Source organism: Colias eurytheme, chromosome 28, assembly GCF_061535395.1.
Source record: "Colias eurytheme isolate Ceu_HAF_F1 chromosome 28, ilColEury1 Martin Lab GWU primary, whole genome shotgun sequence".
NCBI lineage: Eukaryota > Metazoa > Arthropoda > Insecta > Lepidoptera > Pieridae > Colias > Colias eurytheme.
This window is the reverse complement of record NC_143007.1, coordinates 5,571,638-5,591,874: the sequence shown is the minus strand read 5'-3', so window position 1 is coordinate 5,591,874 and position 20,237 is coordinate 5,571,638. Positions and strand designations below refer to the sequence as shown.

At 32.8% G+C, this 20,237-nt stretch overlaps 1 protein-coding gene across 1 annotated transcript; it reads left to right on the top strand.

The window, feature by feature from the left end:
* The first annotated feature begins 325 nt into the window (after positions 1–325).
* Positions 326–18,984, top strand: LOC149896666 (angiotensin-converting enzyme-like). Its single transcript, XM_090117634.1, has 15 exons — positions 326–618; positions 3,768–3,844; positions 4,451–4,670; positions 5,270–5,627; positions 6,142–6,330; positions 7,596–7,710; positions 8,481–8,630; positions 11,237–11,361; positions 11,952–12,036; positions 12,782–12,875; positions 13,402–13,476; positions 14,779–14,853; positions 15,401–15,534; positions 16,275–16,373; positions 18,790–18,984. The coding sequence occupies exons 1-15, from the start codon at positions 541–543 to the stop codon at positions 18,968–18,970; spliced, it is 2,055 nt and encodes a 684-aa protein (XP_089973760.1). The 5' UTR covers positions 326–540; the 3' UTR covers positions 18,971–18,984.
* The last annotated feature ends 1,253 nt before the right edge of the window (positions 18,985–20,237 follow it).

Sequence of the window (20,237 nt, the reverse complement as noted above, 5' to 3'; positions counted from 1 at the left end):
TATTTGATAACTTAATTTTCCATATTTTCCTCATCAATTACCTATTTAGAAATGAAAATCCGGATTTTTTTGGAATTTTACTTCCTGTAAACTTAACTATTTATAACTTATTTTATTTATTTATTTAAACTCTTTATTGTGCTGCCAAAAATACAAAAAAAAAAGAAAAACAGCACAGAAGGCGGCCCTATCACTTATGAGTAACTTATGCATATAAAGCATCTAATAGAACCTTACACAGCACTCCTCTTTCCCAAAGCGGTTAAAATCTCCACACATATCTCAGTACCTACCGTACCGTCCCCAATCTGTGCCATGTGCACCGACCGTGCCGAAAACAAAGCAACGGAAACATTAGCCGACGACAACGTACACTACCAAGTCGTCTTCTGCATCTATCATATTTATCTTTGACAGAAACTCGAAAAAAAAAAACAAAATATATATTCAAAAATGGAACGCGTCTGACATTTGAAGCGTGGATACAGATAATTAAAATTTTGGATTATGAGTGTGTTGCTGTTATAAAAAAAAATCAAAATGGACGTTCAAAAAGGCGCGCTTATTCTATTTGCTTTCTACACACGGTTCGCGTGTTCGCAAGATTATTATCGAATGGTAAGTGCAATTTATATAAATCATAGAGAAATCTTATTAGGTGTTTAACAATGTTATGTCTTGGTTTTATTTTAGGGTTCCGTAAAAAATACTAGAAAAAATACTATACGCAATAATCTGGTTCATGGATTTTCCAATTTTTAATGAAACTGATTTTAAATTACACATTAAAATTATTATGTAAATAAAGAAAAAGATTGCATACCTATTACACACAAAGTAAACAATGCGTAGCAAAAGTAAAAGCAAATAGTAGTAGTATGTTTCACATAATTAGTTTATTTCACTAATTTTCTTTTCAAAACATGGTTCGAAAAGCTTATAAATACATATACATATATTATCTCTCTTATATACTAACTATAAAAATGACAAGTTAGAAATATATTTCAACGGAACCCTTTCAACATAATATGGTCACGCATGTGTACTTTGAAACAAAACAATAAATACTAAACGAAAGTTTTGTCATATGTTTTTGTTTTAAATAAGTCGTCATTTTAAACAGAGATCAAATACTTTTCATGCTTAATGACCAACTGATTATAATATAATAAATTTTACCATGAAGGTGTTAGTTCGTTTATTTATTACTAGCTGTGCCCTGCGGTTTTACCCGCATTGCTCCTATTAGTCTTAGCGTGATGATATAATATAGCCTAAAGACTTCCTCGGTAAATGGACTAGGTATCTAACAGTGAATTTAATTTTTCAAATCGGCCTCGGGGTTCTTGAGATTAGATTATTTAGATATTTATGATGATTTATTGCGTTCAGGCAAACAAACAAACAAATTCTTCTTTAAAATATGCTTATTATGTATGTTAACATCATGTGTATAATGAAATACATAGGTAAATAGGCTACGGCTAAGTACCTATGTATTTCATGTTTCGATAACATTTTCAGAATCAAGTAAAAATAATATAATATTTTATGTACTTATCTCGATAATATGAAATATAAAAAATATAGTTTTTGTTGATTTTACAACATCGATTCTATAGTAACTAATATTATTACCTAATAAATAAAAACCGGTAAAGTATTGTCTCTTTAAAAACAATAGCTTCAATTAGTTAAACTTTCATTTGAGTAATAATACTGAAATTGAGGCTAATTTAAAATTTCGTAAAAGAAAAACTATTTAATTGTCAAATATTTTTGCCGCGTTTTCAAAAAAAAATGCATAGTTCATGTTCCCGTGGGATTTCCAGGATAAAACCTATGTGTTAATCCAAGTTACCCTCTATATGTGTACTAAATTTTATTTTATTTACGTGAAAGTGTAATAAACATACATTCACATACACCCACATCCAACATCCATCCTTACAATCTTTCGCATTTATAACATACTAGCCGCTCCGCGCGGTTTCACCCCCGTGGCTCCACTCCTGTTGGTCGTAGCGTGATGATATATAGCCTATAGCCTTCCTCGATAAATGAGCTATCTAACACCGAAAGAATTTTTCAAATCGGACCAGTAATTCTCGAGATTAGCGCGTTCAAACAAACAAACTCTTCAGCTTTATAATATTAGTATAGATTATAGTAATTAACAGGAATGATATTAGTAGGAAGTAGGATAGGATTATGCATTAACAGTTATTTTCCATACAAATTTCCATCCCCTAGTTATACACGACTCACGTTTAAGTTGACAGTAAAAATGTTTCATAAACTGCACATTAATCGAATACCCTTTTCACTAGAAAAATTATGGGTCTTTGTCCTGTACAAAATTTGGATTATTGCTCAATGCTCTTTGATCAATAGAAAGTATAATATTCCCAAATCGCACAGTTTGAAGCTTTCATTTGATTAAGTTTATTTGTTTGTACTTAAAAGCTCTAAAATCACTAGATTCTAAAAATAATTCGCAATAGAAAACTACACCAGTTTAAGTGGCAAAATAAATATTTTCAACACGCTTTTATTAGCTTAATCAGTTGTATGTTTGTATGTAACCAAGTCCCGTAGATTCCATTTTGATCTACCTAAACGGACAGATTCAATTCAAAATTTACATTTATCAAGGAACGATGACAATATAATAATTTCATAAGTTTGTTTAAGCGTATTTTAAGTTTTTTAAACTATACTAATTAGACCTTCAAAGGAAGCTTCAAACTTAATCATGTCCTTGAAGGAGATACGGGCGACAAACACAAGCGAATAATTATGTTTCAACAGATCACAACAAGGGTATTATATTTATTTAATTCACTGTGACCGAATTTAATCTGTCACAGTCGGGTAATCCAAAATGGCGGTTCGAAGGACTAATTTTTCTTCGAGAATATGACGCATTTATAAAATAAATCGGTACAAATGGATTTATGTATAAATGTTTAATACTTAATAGCATGAAAATACGATAAAACACCTTGGTTATAATTTGGATGAAATAATGTCTTACAAGATGACGAGGTTAGTTCCGAATTTCGCCACATGCCAAAATATTCGAGTAGGTACCATTAACTCTATTTTTGTCAATAAGCACAGAATCTCGAATTCAAACTCTTGTAAATTATCCTATTCATTTCGTATACATACAATAGATAATATTATTGGTTCATTTTAAGTGAAATTCAAATAAAGCTTTATAATAGTGATCTCACTTTCTGTAAAGACAATATGACACGCCCTTTCGGCAGCGATGCGAATCCGTCCCTGCCGTTATAGTTTACTACCTGTGCTCCGCAGTTTTACCCGCAGTGCTCAGCTCCTGTTGGTCTTAGCGAGATGATATTATATAGCCTTCCTCGATAAATGGGCTATCCAACACCGAAAGAATTTTTCAAATCGGACCAGTAGTTCCTGAGATAAGCGCGTTCAAACAAACAAACAAAGTCTTCAGCTTTATAATATTAGTATAGATTATTTATCTTAGTTTCCTTAGTAGAAAGTAGGTAGTGTACCTAGTCTTTAGGAAAAAATACCTGTCTTCGAAAGTTCAAAGCGGCTTTTGATTGAATTTTCTTCTTATACAAAAGCTTCTTCGTACACTAAAATTCCAGCTAAGGAAATCAATACCTTAAAAAACGTTATATATTATGAAAACTATAATTTTATAGGGCTTTCATAGGCTACTTTGATTTGGTGACTATCGTCTTATAATACATAAAATTATTATAATTTTATAGGGCACCAACACAAACGCCGCCGAAGCGATGCAATTCCTTCGAGAATATGACAGGGAAGCTTCTGGAATGTGCTACAGGTAATCTAAGCATATTTTTATTCTATAAGAGGCGAGCACAACTATCGTTAAAGTAGATATATTTTGTAAGCATAACATACGTAACTAATATGTGCCGCGCGTTTTCAAAAATCGCGGCAAAAATCAAGTATTTCTATAAAATATAGCTAATGTATTATCGTAAGCTACATAACTGCTAAATTTTATGAAAATCCGTTCAGTGGTTTACCCGTGAAACAGTAACAATTAATATTATCATCACAAAGTTTCGCATTTAAAACACATAATATTATTAATACGATAAAAATTTATTTCTTTTTACGCACGACAGGGGCGCTATTCAAATACCCGTATAAATGCTCTCGATGAATATACGAATACTCTGATGGTAATTTTCGTGCTCGAGATATCCTATCTTTCTGATCTATTTCGTACGTTATTACCTATTTTTTTACCTAGGTATATAATTAAAAAAAATGTTGGACTGTGAATTTAAAAAAAATGTTTATTTATTTTAATGATTAATTAGTTTTATATTTCCCTTTGATACACTTACAAACAGCCATCTTATTGCCTTAATACTACCTATTTACTTCTTCTGAAGTAAAGTTCTAAATATACTTATAGAGTGACGATGTCCCAATGGAAATTCGTCACAAACATAACAGAATACAACCGGCACAAGATGCTGGAAGAGCTCGGCATCAGCTCCAAGTTCGAAAGGCTCTCCTGGAGGAAAGCAGCCGCGTATGATGCGACCAGGGTCTCTGACCCCCTGGGGAGGAGACAGCTGATGAAAATCATACAAAGTAGTAGGGCTGCGCTGCCAGATGATAAGTTTATTGAGGTATGTATTGACCAGCTGCCCTGACGTTGTTCTGCCCTATTGCCCCTTTTTCGTGTTGTCTCCATATTAGAACATTACTTGCGCTTTAAGAAAAACGTAAAAAAATATTTGAGTTGGTCTAGCCGTTCTCGAGGTTTACACGACATATTCGATGTTCTTTCTCAGCTCTTAAGGTATCAAATTTCATCCAAATTGGTTGAAGAAGACAGCCAGACAGAAAGAGTTACTCTTATGTTCTTTTTGTATTTCTTTTTGTGTCCATAGAACAGCAATTTCATAATTTTAATTAAGAGCTAGCGCGCACGAGCAACTTTTGTATCCGCAACTATTTTGTCTGTCCCATCAACTCTATGGGGAGTTGCATCGCTACGGGCACTTTCTTACTAGCCCATATAGAGTTGATGGGAGAGACAAAATAGTTGCGGAGACAAAAGTTTCTCTTGCGCGCTAGCTCTAAAGGAAATTTATGAACATTTACATATTAATGAAAACAAACGTCAGAAGTTCAGTTTTATTTTAATTGCCTACTACTGCCTACTTACGGCATAAAAATATCACTATCATACACATTATTTCAATTAACTAAAATAACATTCCAGCTACAATCCCTAATAACAGAAATGAAGGAAATATACAATTCAGCCAAAATATGTCCCTTTGGCCAGAAGCCCTACGACCCACATATACCAAAACCTTCCGAAACATACCAGGAAAAGCACCAACAATTCCACTTAGCAAGTGGACCTTACCAACATTACGAAGTCCAGGAGACCCAGGACTTCCCTAACTACTGTGACATGCAATTAGACCCGGAGATATCCAGGATTTTAGCGCATTCCCGGATTGAGAGTGAACTGCTGTATGTGTGGAAAAGTTTTAGGGAAAAAACCGGGCCGAAAGTGAGGAATCGATTTATGAGATATGTGATGTTGGCGAACCAAGCGGCTGTTAGTACTGGTGAGTTTATTTTTTGGGTATTTTTAAAATCGAAAAAATAAATTAATGTAAAATGGTATATAGGCATTATATGATTGATTGTTGCAGTTTAATTATTGGTTTAGACTTTAGAGCATTTTGTACTGAATTTTTTATCAGTTCAATAAATTCTAGCAGTATCGTTAATTATATATATTATAATGTGATAAAGTCGAATAGTTTTACACACTGCACTTATATTATTAATAATTAAGACAAATAAAATTTCATTAAAATCTTTACAAGACATTATCCTGTGCGGTTTTAGATTCAGTCTTTCTTTTTTTATAACAAGCTGTTCGCCCCGGCTCTGCACAGGTTGTATTTTTTCATGCTTAAAAGTATCCTGCATCCGTTCTCCTGGTTCTAAAACACCAATTTTCATCAGCCATTCTTGAGTTTTAATTAATAGTGTAATAAATACGACTTTCTATATACATGTATTAAAATTGACATAATCACCACATAATATGCTAAATATTCATATATTTACCAGGATACAAAGACGCAGGTGACCAAATGCGTGCCCCATACGACGATCCCTCCTTCCGCACTAGCGTTGAAGAGATATACAACCAAGTGGCACCACTTTACAAGCAATTATTCACTTATGTGAGGAAACGTTTAGTTCAACGATATGGAGGTAGTGTCAGAAGTGATGGGCCTATACCTGCACATTTGTTGGGTAAGTAGTTAGAATTGGGTAAAAATAAATGTATTGTTAGACGTAACTTTTGATTTAATATTTTTGTGGATAAATAGTTGTCAATATAATTGTCACAGTTTCCTGTCCGAACATGCTTAGCTGTCGAATACTATAAATTGCCGCCTTCTTTTGACTCGTGGCGCATTCGTACGAATCGTGCCTAGGGACTCGGTCGCTGTTTATACGACGTTCGACCCAACTACCTTCTCTTTGCTAATAGTCGTTGACTTGCTGCGATTTGTTATCAACTACCTACATCAATTAGGTAGCTGTGTAGAATCGCAGTACATTCTTATTACATTTCAAACTAATATTTAACCCGACCTCTCGTGATATTTCTTACAATATATTGATTGGATAAATTGTAAAACTGGCTACTCACGTACCTGCAGTAGGGGCAATATTGGAATTGCACCCTTAATTGGCTCCTTAATTGTGGTGTGTATAACTGTATAGGCAAGCAGGGGCAATTTAGAGAACAACTGCCCCTACTGCAGTTAGGAGAGTATATGTGCTCATTCGTTGGGCAACTGATAAGGTGCCATAGTTGTTTTTTAAAAGGTAGTCAAAAAAAAGTATAAAAAAAAATATTGAAATTGACTCTTGTCAATAATATTCGAAGATATGTATCGCTCATTATAAAAGATCTGCCTTATAAATGAGCAGTTTTACTTCGGACAATTTTTAGCATAATTGTGATTCTAATAGTTTATTTTACATCAATGTAAAGAACAAGATATCACTTTAGGTTCAGAGACATTTGTTTCAAAGAATTTTACAATTCACTTATTCTAACGTTTTATAATAATATTTTTTATAAACTTGTACACCTTGACAAAAAAAGTAAAAAATTCGCGGGTAGTAAAATATCGTCCTACGATGGTATGTTCGCAAGGAACGTAAATACGGATATAAAGCAACGAAATGTGACATCGATTGCATGAACTATTTTTAAATCGTATATAAACTTTTAATATTATTATAAAATGATGTCTGTCTTTGTGGAATATAAAATCTCTAATGCTATATTTGCTAAATCTTCTTATCTTCTTATATATAAAAATGAATCGCAAAATGTGTTGGTAAGCGCATAACTCGAGAACGGGTGGACCGATTTCGATAATTCTTTTTTTATTATATTCCTTGAAGTACCAGGATGGTTCTTATGCAGAGAAAACATAAATATGTACCACGGGCGAAGCCGGGGCGGACCGCTAGTGAAAAATAAAAATAAAATTTTCCAGGTAACATGTGGGCACAAAATTGGAAATCTATCATGGATTTAGTAATGCCGTTCCCACAATCTCCCAATGTGGATGTTACTGCTGAAATGCTAAGACAAGGCTTCACTCCATTGAGGTGAGGTTTATTATTTAAATAAATAAATATTTCAGGACAGATTTCACACACGGATCCCATTCTAAGCTTTCGCTTGTGTTATGGAAACCAGTTGGCTGATAAACATACATATATGACGGAAGAAGGGGCCAAAGGCTATTTTTAAAAAGAGTGACGTCAGCAATTCTGACGTCACCATCATCAGGGCAGGCGCTCATACTCGAAGTAGAACGCCCGTTGGTATTTTACTGCCTTTTTAATCTACGTGGAAATTATAGAGAGAGCTCCGAACGCTCCGACGGCCGGCGAGTGAATGTGCTCTGTGCCGTCGAGCGCTCGTATTTAAAGCGAACCATGACTATCAAGAATTAGTTTGAGTGTTGCCACTCGAATTTTAACAATGAATTTTCATCAGTTTTAACAAACATTAATTATTTCGTTAATTTAATTATTTCATTAGTGGTTGATTAATGAATCAACCACTTATTTAAAAAGATCAAAGTAAACTTTAGCTAGTTATAATTATTTAGTAGTTTGAGGGTAGTCGTTTATCGTCGTTGCGCCGACATATATAATTTAAATAAATACTTATATAGATAATTAACACACAGACACAGAGCTAACTTCTATGTTCATCATACAATGATTTGTCCTGGGTGAAAATCGAACCCACGACCTCTGGCTTGGAAGGCAGGTTCACTACCAATCAAGCCAACCGTTCAGTCAATATAAGGATGATTATTTCGCGTTATATTTTCCAAAATGTTGAAAATAGATGTTTCAATTTCCAGAATGTTCCAAATGGCGGAAGAATTCTACACCTCTATGGGTCTAAAGCCAGTCCCACCTGAGTTCTGGCGCGGATCTTTATTAGCTCGTCCTACAAGAGCCGCTCAGTGTACTGCTAGCGCTTGGGACTTTTGTAACCGGATTGATTATAGGTATACACACTGCATATACACACACGTGTAGATACACACACACTGCATATACACACACACATACACTGCAAATAATATACAGGGTGTAATCGTTAAGTGTGCACAGGCGATTATTTCATAATTATTACAGACTAGCGGCCCGTCCCGGCTTCGCACGGGCATTAAACATTACATTTAGATTTGTTAATTTTAACACATTCATAATCTATACATCTATACATCTATACATCTATACAAATATTATAAAGAGGAAAGGTTTGATTTTTTGTTTGTTTGTTTGTTTGTATGAATTGAATAGGCTCCGAAACTACTTGGCAGATTTGAAAAATTCTTTCACTGTTGGAAAGCTACATCATTTCTGAGTGACATAGGCTATATTTCATTTTCAAAAAAAATAGGCATCCTTACTAAAATTACGATAACGTAATCCAAGGTGTGAAAAAAATATCAAAAAACTACCTTACATCGCGTGCGCTGCGAAAACTATTGATGATAGAACAAATGATAGAACCGCGAACACACGTTCCGTAAGGGAGCCGACCGCGCGAGTAAGCCGCGCGGCAAGTTTATTTCGTGATCTTAACCCCCCTCCCGTACCCCTGCCCGAGTGACGCCTACAACGCATAGCTAGCCGAATACAGTTTATTTTTTAATTTTTTTTTAACTCGTGATATCTTTTGAATGGATTGTCAGAATCGAATAATTCAAAAAGTAATATAAAGATATTGAAGCAGTCTTAAATAATACATCGTTTATTTTGATAAGGGTTAATACCAAGGTACAAATAAAGAGCTTTTTGTAGCGGTGGTATTTTAATTTCTTTTTTTCAATAAAAAAACGCTTATTGTGACATGACTGTAATAGTTAGAGATATGCTGCCGCTGATTTTTTGTAGATAATGGTGTGTTCTAAAAAAATGTAGTATATCATTTTGTTCTATCATCAATAGTTTTCGCAGCGCACGCGATGTAAGGTAGTTTTTTGATATTTTTTTCACACCTTGGATTACGTTATCGTAATTTTAGTAAGGATGCCTATTTTTTTTGAAAATGAAATATAGCCTATGTCACTCAGAAATGATGTAGCTTTCCAACAGTGAAAGAATTTTTCAAATCTGCCAAGTAGTTTCGGAGCCTATTCAATTCATACAAACAAACAAACAAACAAAAAATCAAACCTTTCCTCTTTATAATATTTGTATAGATATCAAAAAACTTTAAACTGATAACCTAATGAGTAAAATGACTTTAATAACTTTTTAAAAATAAAACGGGATATAGGTATCCTAAAATTTTACATGAATTTGATATTTTTGGTTTTATGGCATTCGAATGCTTTATAAATATAAATGTATAAAGAATAGAGAGAATACCAGCTACCCGGGTCACGAGTGACTGAATTGGTAAAGTATCCGCCCCGGATTGGCGTGAAAGGGTTCGGGTCCCGCTGAGTGATCGAATTTTTTATATTGTTTATTTTATACTCCCATACATTTTATTTCCGATACATTTTGTATTCAAAGCAAATGTCTGAAGTAAAGTCCTCGTTGTGGAATATTATTAATTATTATATTCATCAATGAGCTCTATTTACAGTTTTTAAATGAACTTTCATTAAAATTTGCGAACTAATTACATCACAAAACCAAAAAAGAACCAAAACCTAACATTTCAATTTTATAAGATAGTCAAATCTCATACCTACTAAATGTGTAGGGAGTGTTTAATGTAAAATTTTAGGATATTTCCCGTTGTATTTTTAAAAAGTTAATAGTGTCATTTTACTCATTAGGTAAAGTACATTCGATTCATTCGTATCAGTTTAAAGTTTTTTGTTATCTGTAATAGTTACGATTCAATCGCCTGTGCACACTTAACGATTACACCCTGTATACAAACACACACACACACACACACACACACACTGCATATTATATGTCACAGGCAAATTGTATTATTTCGCCATTTATAAACACACACACGTTCATGCATACTTACAGCAAGACATACATTAGCGCTCATATAAATATATAAACATATTTACATATAGATATACAGAAACAAATACGCATATGTGTATGTAATATATATATTTAAAAACACATACACATACTAAGAAAAGCTTCCACGCCTAAACACACACACACATATAGATACATATTATTTATTTGACAGAAACCTTTCCATTGACAAGAAAAAAAACCTTTTTAATTTTTCACAATAATTGGTCTTTATGGATATAAGGAATTCACGAGCCGCGATTCGATCATGTATTTGCGAAAATGTGGGCGTAAAATATGTAATACAATTTATCTCTCGTTTACAATCCTACGAAGTTTTATAATTTCCTAGGAAATTTATAAAACTTCGTACGATTATAAATTTCCAAGGAAATTTATAAACTTACGGATATTATCTTATAAAAAAAGCCTTATCTTTCGGTAACATAATTTTTTTTAATATGAATCCTTTATTGCACTTAAAGAGAGTAAAAAATTAACACAAACACTTAAAGATAGCTTAAACTAAGTACAAATGGCGGTCTTATCGCTTTAGAGCGATTTCTTCCAGACAAATTGTATATGTATTTGTTTAATTACTTTACAGAATAAAACAATGCACAGAAGTGACGATGCAAGATCTAATCTCAACCCATCACGAAATGGCGCACATACAATATTATTTACAATATTCCGACCAACCGCAGTTGTTTAGAGATGGAGCGAATCCGGGTGAGTTCTTATGTAATAATACTAATATTATAAAACTGAAGAGTTTGTTTGTTTGAACGCGCTTATCTCGAGAACTACTGGTCCAATTTATACATGTGTGATGTGTATATAGGCCATGTACGTATATACAAGATATAGGCTATAGACTATGCGGGTAAAACCGCGGGGTGCAGCTAGTTAATAATAATTTTTTTTTATCAAAAAATCTGATTCGTAAAAGTTATGGGTTTAAAAAGTATTTTAAAATCATATTTTTTAAACCTAGAATATAGTTTAAATATAATATCATACGTTGAGAGTAAAATTTCAAGGTCGCGTCATGGCAATACCGTCACGTCATGGCAAAGGCGACGATTTTTGTATCTTCGAATCTTGCAATGTTTCACTTCTGAGTTCTGACACGTGTGCTCACATGCTCTTTTATTATTTTGGTATTTTTATTTAATTTTTAAATACTTCTTTGAATTTTGCCAAAGAAGTTGCACTTCTTACACGTGTGCTCAGCACACACGCTCTTTTTTATAATTTTTATTTTTTAAAATTAAATACTTTATTATATTTAATATTTATATTTATTTTTTATTTTTCAGCATTCCACGAAGCTGTAGCTAATGCGGCAACATTGTCAGTTTACAACTTACCACATTTGCAACGAGTGGGTTTATACCAGAATAAGTTAGTATTTCAACTTATTAATTTAGTTGGTTTAGTGGGTTTTTTTATTATTTAAAAGATGCCGGTTCGATTCCCGCATAGTGATAGATTTTTTTCTATTCTTTAAAAAAATGTCTATGATTAACTAAACAATAAATTATTTTACTATATAAAAATAAGTCGGGTTTTCCTTCCTGACGCTATAACTCCAGAACGCATGAACCGATTTCCACGGGTTTGCATTCGTTGGAAAGGTCTCGGGCTCCGTGAGGTTTATAGCAAAGAAAAGGTGTCTCTGGTGGCGAAACGGAATTCGCCCGGTTTGCTAGTCTTATATATAAAAATGAATCGCAAAATGTGTTGGTAAGCGCATAATTCGAGAACGGCTGAACCGATTTCGATAATTCTTTTTTTATTATATTCCTTGTAGTACGAGGATGGTTCTTATGTAGAGAAAACGTAAACATGTACCACGGGCGAAGCCGGGGCGGACCGCTAGTGACTTATAAAATTAAAATAGGAATTTATTTGATACTGCTTAGAAATTAAAGATATTAACGAATTTTAAACGTGATTTATTCACCGTGGCCAGGTGACCACAGTCATCGAGGCCAAGTAAGTATACAAAACGTCGGGATAGTAAAATAATGAATAAATCGCGTTTAAAATCTGTTAAAATCTTTAATTTATAAACTCTTTCTTAGTTTACTTATACTTTTTTCATATAAACTGTGATCTAAAATAAATATTTTCATATATTTTTCAGAACCCACGACCCTTATGAAGTGACAATGAATTTTCTGATGGCGATGGCTCTTGAGAAAGTTGCTTATTTACCATTCGCTTTTTTGGTTGATCAGGTAATATTTATTTATATTTTTCTTGCACCATATTTACGTTCTCATCTATCATCTAACGAAAATTTCATGAAAATCGGTAGAGCAGTTTCAAAGCCAACCTGGACAGAGAAAATGCCAAAAAAATATTTCAAATGACAAATACTTAACTACCTACATTTTATTTTGATTGTATAAAATTAATTACTTAGAGAAATTTTAAAATTTTCCAGTATGTAAAGACCTTTGTCAGCTAAAACAACTTACTTCGTAAAATTAAATCCTTGTGCAAAAATATTAAATATTCAATTACTAATCCCTACAAATATCATAAATGCAAAAGTAACTCTGTCTGTCTGTTATCTCAACCGATTTTTGATGAAATTTGGCACAGACAATCTTTAGACCCTGAGAAAGAACATAGGCTACCTTACCACGCGGGCGAAGCCGTGGGCGAAAGCTAGTTTTAAATATTAGAAAAAGGTAGAATTGATTTCACATTGAGATATATCAAAAATTCAAACTATAAAATTAAATTTACTTTTTCAAGTGGCGTTGGTCAGTATTTGAAGATGGCGTCGAAAATATGAATGCAAGATGGTGGCAAATGAAATTAAGATATCAGGTAAATATCACTACATAGTATAAAACAAAGTCGCTTTCTCTGTCCCTTGTCCCTATGTATGCTTAAATCTTTAAAACTACGCAACGGATTTTGATGCGGTTTTTTTAATAGATAGAGTGATTCAAGAGGAAGGTTTTAGTATAATAATTTAATATGTTTTAGACAAAGCGGGCGAAGCCGCGGGTGGAAAGCTAGTAGTAAAATAAAAGGGTAAATTAATTGAGGGAGGAGGAAAATAAATTAAACTCAAACATTTATTTATTTAATTAGACTTCTTCTAGAAGCACTTTTGAATCGCCATTACATATTTTTAACATTTACCACCGATTCGGAAAGCAGTATCTATGGAGAGGAACCGGCAAGAAACTCCATAGTTGCTCTTTTAAGGGCTGATTTTTCAATCCTTGGTTAAAACTTATTCGTCGAATAATGTATAAAACTACCATTTTAAAAACGTATTCTAATTGCCCGTATTTTGACATTTTAATATTATTGTGTAATACTTTATTGGACGGATAAGTTTTAGCCAAGCATTGAAAAATCGGCCCTTAATCATGTCAATACAATTTAATTTTAGATATGTACTTAGTTATATAAAATTACATCCTACTAATATTATAAATGCGAAAGTTTGTGAGGATATGTGTGTGTGTTTGTTACTCTTTCAGGCAAATACTACTGAACCGATTACAATGAAATTTAGCACACATATAGAGGGTAACTTGGATTAACAAATAGGATAGGTTTTATCCCGGAAACGGGTTCCCGTCCCACGGGAACGGGAACTATGCGGGTTTTTCTTTGAAAATGCGGGCGAAGCCGCGGGCGGAAAGCTAGTAAGTTATAATATTATCATAGCTCCTTTGTAAGTTATTTTTTACAACGAATTAAGCTATTGTTATCTATTTTCATTTATTCTAAGACATTACAAATAAATAAATAAATATTACAGGACAATATTCACACACGGCACGATCTGATCCCATACTAAGCTTTCGCTTGTGTTATGGAAACCAGTTGGCTGATAAACATACATATATAATTTTAAATAAATACTTATATAGATAATTAACACCCAGACACAGAGCAAACATCTATGTTCATCACACAAATATTTGCCCCAGGTGGGAATCGAACTCACGACCTCTGGCTTGGAAGGCAGGGCCACTACCAACCAAGCCAACCGGTCAGTCAATTAAAATCACACAAAGATCATACAGCGGCAATACGCTCTATTTTTTATTTTTAAAATTTTATTTGTTAATAAGTTGTTAAATAAAAACAAATATATTTTTATTCCAGGGTGTGACTCCACCAATACCAAGAACAGAAGCTGACTTTGATCCCGGATCCAAATATCATATTATTTCTGACCAGGTAAGATTTTTTATTTTATAATGTTTAACATTTTTGACAGTTTTAATCTATGTTTACTTAATATTTAATAATATTATAAAGTTGAAGAGTTTGTTTGTTTGAACGCGCTAATCTCAGGAACAACTGGTCCGATTTGAAAAATTCTTTCCCATCCAATCCCTATCGAGGAAGGCTATAATAGGCTATATATCATCACGCTAAGACCAACAGTAGCGGAGCAATGCGGGTGAAACCGCGCGGCACAGCTAGTAACAAATGTAGGTATACTTACCTATTACCTATTGTAAATTTTTTTTATTATAAATATTTTTTTACGATTAAATAATTTTTTAATCCCTACTATATATAATGTTATAAATGCGACAGTAACTCTGTCTGTCTGTTACGCTTTCCCGCTTAAACCTCTCAAGTCTCAACCGATTTTGATGAAAATTGACACAGATAATCTTTAGACCCTGAGAAAGAACATAGGCTACCTTTTATTGCGAAATATGTACCACGGGCGAAGCCGGGGCGGACCGCTAGTTACAAATATTTTTCTTTACAGGAATACATAAAATATTTTCTAGCAACAATACTGGAGTTCCAAATATTCGAACAGCTGTGTATCGCTTCGGGACATATCGGCCATTTGCATGAGTGTGATGTTTATAGGAGTAGAGATGCTGGGAGGCTTTTGAGGTGAGGAAAACTGGGGAAAATGGGAAAAAATATAAAAAAAACGTATATTTTTACAAATTTGAAGTGCTTCTTTAGGCGCGTTGAAAGTAAAATTTCAAGGTACCGTCATGGCAATACCGTCACGTCATGAAGTAAGGTGAAGATTTTGGTATGAATCTTGGAAGTTTCGCTTCTGACACGTCGTGTGCTCGGCACACACGCTCATTTTTTGGTTGTATATTGAAAAAACAGACTTACTTAAATCTAAACAGATTGCGGTGAGCTGTCACTTATACTAAAGAAGACATTAATCCATACTAATATGTATTATAAATGCGAAAGTAACTCTGTCTGTCTGTCTGTTACTCAATCACGCCTTAACTACTGAACCAATTTGCATGAAATTTGGTATAGAGATATTTTGATACCCGAGAAAGGACATAGGATAGGTTTTATCCCGGAAATCCTACGGGAACGGGTTTTTCTTTGAAAACGCGGGCGAAGCCGCGGGCGGAAAGCTAGTATTTAATAAATAGTTATAATTTTATAAAATAATAATTAAAATAAGAGCGTGCGTGCCGAGCACACGTGTCAGAAGTGAAACTTACAAGATTCAAAGATAACAAAATCGTCGCCTTATATGACGTGACGGCATTGCCATGACGCGACCTTGAAATTTTACTCTCAACGCGCCTAAAGAAGTTTCACTTAAAAAATATTTAATAATTATAATACTTAATAAAAACTTATCTAACTTTTAGTGAAATAATGCAGCCGGGATCTTCGAAACCAGCATCTGAAATAATAAGAAGTATGACGCGCGGACGGACTAACAGAATATCACCTGAAGCACTTGTTAAGTATGTATTTATTTATTTTTTTAGAAAAATATACAAAAAATATTCCTCCTCGCATCGTTTAAAATTTAAATTACTTTGACGAATATTTTTAACTTAACCTCATAAGGACCAAGCTAAAAAAATCCTATTCTGCATTACCACCCATTGTTCTCACCTGAGTACATAAAAATACAACAGACCTGCCACCCAATGGTATTTTTTTGTTTTTTTTATTGTTAGAGTTAAAATTTACTTGTGGGATTTTTTATCTGTGTAAAATATAGCTTATAGAATACATTTCTGAAAAAAAAAACTCGATTTATTTTGTTCCCATGTGATCACATCAGACCTAAGTGAATCCAAAAATTTTTTTATTAAAATTAGGTTTTACTTGTAGATTTTTTTATTTACTTATGTTATAACATATGAGATCATACAATAACCTCTAAAAAGTATACAAAAGAATTAAAAACAGTTTTTCTTAAATTCTAAATGTCTAAGTTTACTACATATTAGGTAATAAAATATGTAAACTATCTGAACATATGTTAAAAAAAGAAATAAAAACATTGGAAGTACAATATTAGGAACTTGAAATATCAATGAGCTAACTAAAAATCGATTTGGAAACAAATGGTGGGTCTCCTAAGTCTTCATCACTAGGAATAAAATCTCCGTCAGTCGGCTAGGAAATATTATCGTCACGAATAACTGAAAAAATAAGGAAGATAACTGTTTATTTTGATTGCAATAGTAATTCCTGTTGACAGTTTAAAAAAATTATAATCATAAAACAGGACAATTATACTCAAAATTACTGTAAAACAACAAAATAAATTATTAACTAATTAAAAGTTTTATAGTCATTGACTACCAATGTCTTCAACTGAGTACAAAAAAAATGAAAATAATGTTGTAAGTAACGACCAATGTTTTCACATGATCACATAAAAATTATCCGTGAATTTAAAAAATACAATATGAATTGTTTCGTTAAATTTAATTAAAATACGTTCCTGTACTGTTTTTACTATTTATTTTTCAATACCAAATGAAAATCAAGTGAGAGATTAATATGATAATTAACGATTTAACTTACCTCTGTTACGTTGACCAGCCATTTTAAAAACTTGAACTAAAGTATTTTAAAATTCTGTGATTGGATAACCCATTTACCTACCAAACCTAATAGTTCAATTCAGCCAGTCGCGTTACACAGTGATCATAGGCAGAAAAGCGCGGTATTTTTTAAGATATTTCGAATTTTCGATTTTGTCATCGGATGAGGACGGTGGTTGGTAATTTAGTTAAAACTTTTTGGTGCTTTGGGTTGTAATGGTGATGGTGTTTATGTACTTATATGAGGCCATTGGTCCTTAGGAGGATAAGACAAATACATCAAATCGCTTAAAAATCGACCTTACACCATACTAAATAAAGTCGATTTTTCCTTAAATACAACAATAAATCCTCCAATCGTTCAAAAATCAACCTTATCCCATACAAAATAAAGTCGCTATTTCCTTACATAAGACACTCCTCACATTGTGCAAAAATCGACTTTACCCCATACTAAATAAAGTCGATATTTCCTTACATAAGACAATTACCTCAAATCGTTCAAAAATAGACCTTATCCAATACTAAATAAAGTCGATATTTCCTTACATACAACAATAACCTCCAATCGTTCAAAAATCAACCTTATCCCATACAAAATAAAGTCGCTATTTCCTTACATAAGACATTGTGCAAAAATCGACTTTACCCCATACTAAATAAAGTCGATATTTCCTTACATAAGACAATTACCTCAAATCGTTCAAAAATAGACCTTATCCCATACAAAATAAAGTCGCTATTCCTTTACATTTAGTTTCTTCTAATCATTCAAATTTCTCGAACATTTCTAACACAAGACAAACAACAAATCGTTCAAAATTCGACCATAGTCCATACTAAATAAAGTCGATATTCCTTAACAAAGTTATAACCAATAAAGCAGAATGTTTCACATATATAATATATTATACTACTGTCTAAATATATTCGAATCTATCATTATTGAATATCAATCTTAGACATCATAGTAATAAAGTCGAATATTTCTTACACAATATCATTCACATTTCTCCAACATAATTTACATTAGATATTCACTCAAATCGTTCAAAAATCGATCTTACCATATACTAAATAAAGTCGATATTTCCTTACCTACAACAATAACCTCCAATCGTTCAAATATCGACCTTATCCCCATATTAAATAAAGTCGATATTTCCTTACATAAGACAATAACCTCAAATCTTTCAACATTCGACCTTACTCCATACCAATAAAGTCGATATTTCCTTACATAAGACACACCTCACATCGTTTAAAAATCGACCTTACAACATACTAAATAAAGTCGACATTCTCATACACTTTCCAGGTACTTCCGACCTTTAGAACTGTGGCTCCGAGTACAGAACCGCGACGAAAGACTCATCGGTTGGAATTCGAATCATCTAGATGTAGCTCTGTTCGCGCCGCAGAAAAGCGCGGGAATTTCAAATGGAATGTCAAATGTTTTCGTTTTAGTTTTTTTAATTTGTTTGTGGCTTGTTAAATAAAGAGGTTTATTGTTGGTTGTGTTTTATTTATTGCTAAATGAGATTTGGCACATAACAACCAACTTATTTATAAAGAGAATCGATCAGTATTTAATTTATAATTAAATTTAAATTTACATACTGTATTACCCCCCAAGGGGCCAAGGGAACATATAAAACTAAATAACTAAAACTATTAACTTTCCCTTTCCTATTAATTTAGCACAAAGAAACTAGATAATTGAAAATTCTCAATCGAATCGATAAAAAAAATCGTAAATGATATTTTATTCGTAATAGAATATGTATTATAAAACTGATGAGTTTGTTTGTTTGAACACGATTATCACAGGAACTACTGGTCCTATTTGAAAAATTATTTCGGTGTTAGATAGCCCATTTATCAAATAGGCTATATATACATCACGCTAAGACCAACAGGAGCGGAGCCACGTGGGTGAAACCGCGGAGCGCAGCTAGTGATTTATAAATCGATTAAAACTTCTTTAATTATAATTTCTGAGCTCACGTTCTAGTTTCTAATCTCAAAAGAATTTTCATCGAAAAAACATTTCATACAAAAACCAAATCCCTGTATAATAATATTCAATCTTTTTGTTGATTTCATATTGTTTTCAATAATTATTTTCAACTTTCATTAAAACTTAAATAGATTCTAAGTTTTCATTACAATCATAAAAAAACTAATCTTTTATTTGAATACCATTACAATAGTCTGCATAGATTATGCTAGTCTGCATAGATTAAGTACCTACTCGTTTAAAATGTAGAGCACAAAACTCTTATCAATAATGACACAGTAATAAAATTACTAAGCACTTTTACTTTTCAATATAAAAAATTAACGATAGGCCGTACTACTACAGCACTTTCATTTTTAATTTTTCTAAAAAACTAAATGCAGGCCGCGCAAATTGGTCTGAAGAGTTTTTTTTCATCTCTGTATTCAAAACTTTTTATTTAGCTTTGAAAATTATGCCGTCTGTATAAGAAAACAGTAAAAAGAGATGCTCAAGATAGGTACCTACTTACTTAGAATCGAATGCATAGGTAGTCATTACGCTATGCTAATTATAGAAACTAACTTTAGTAAGCTAGATTTGAGATGTTTAGATTTCAATCTATCTGTACCTACCTACAGGAAAATATAAAGCTGTTCTTGACGTGACAACGTCTTATAATTCGATAGAGCCGGCTGCACGACTCATGCGGCGTTACCTCGCTCTGAGGCGTTCCATGTTAAGGCTTGAAGTGCAAGCGAGAGCGC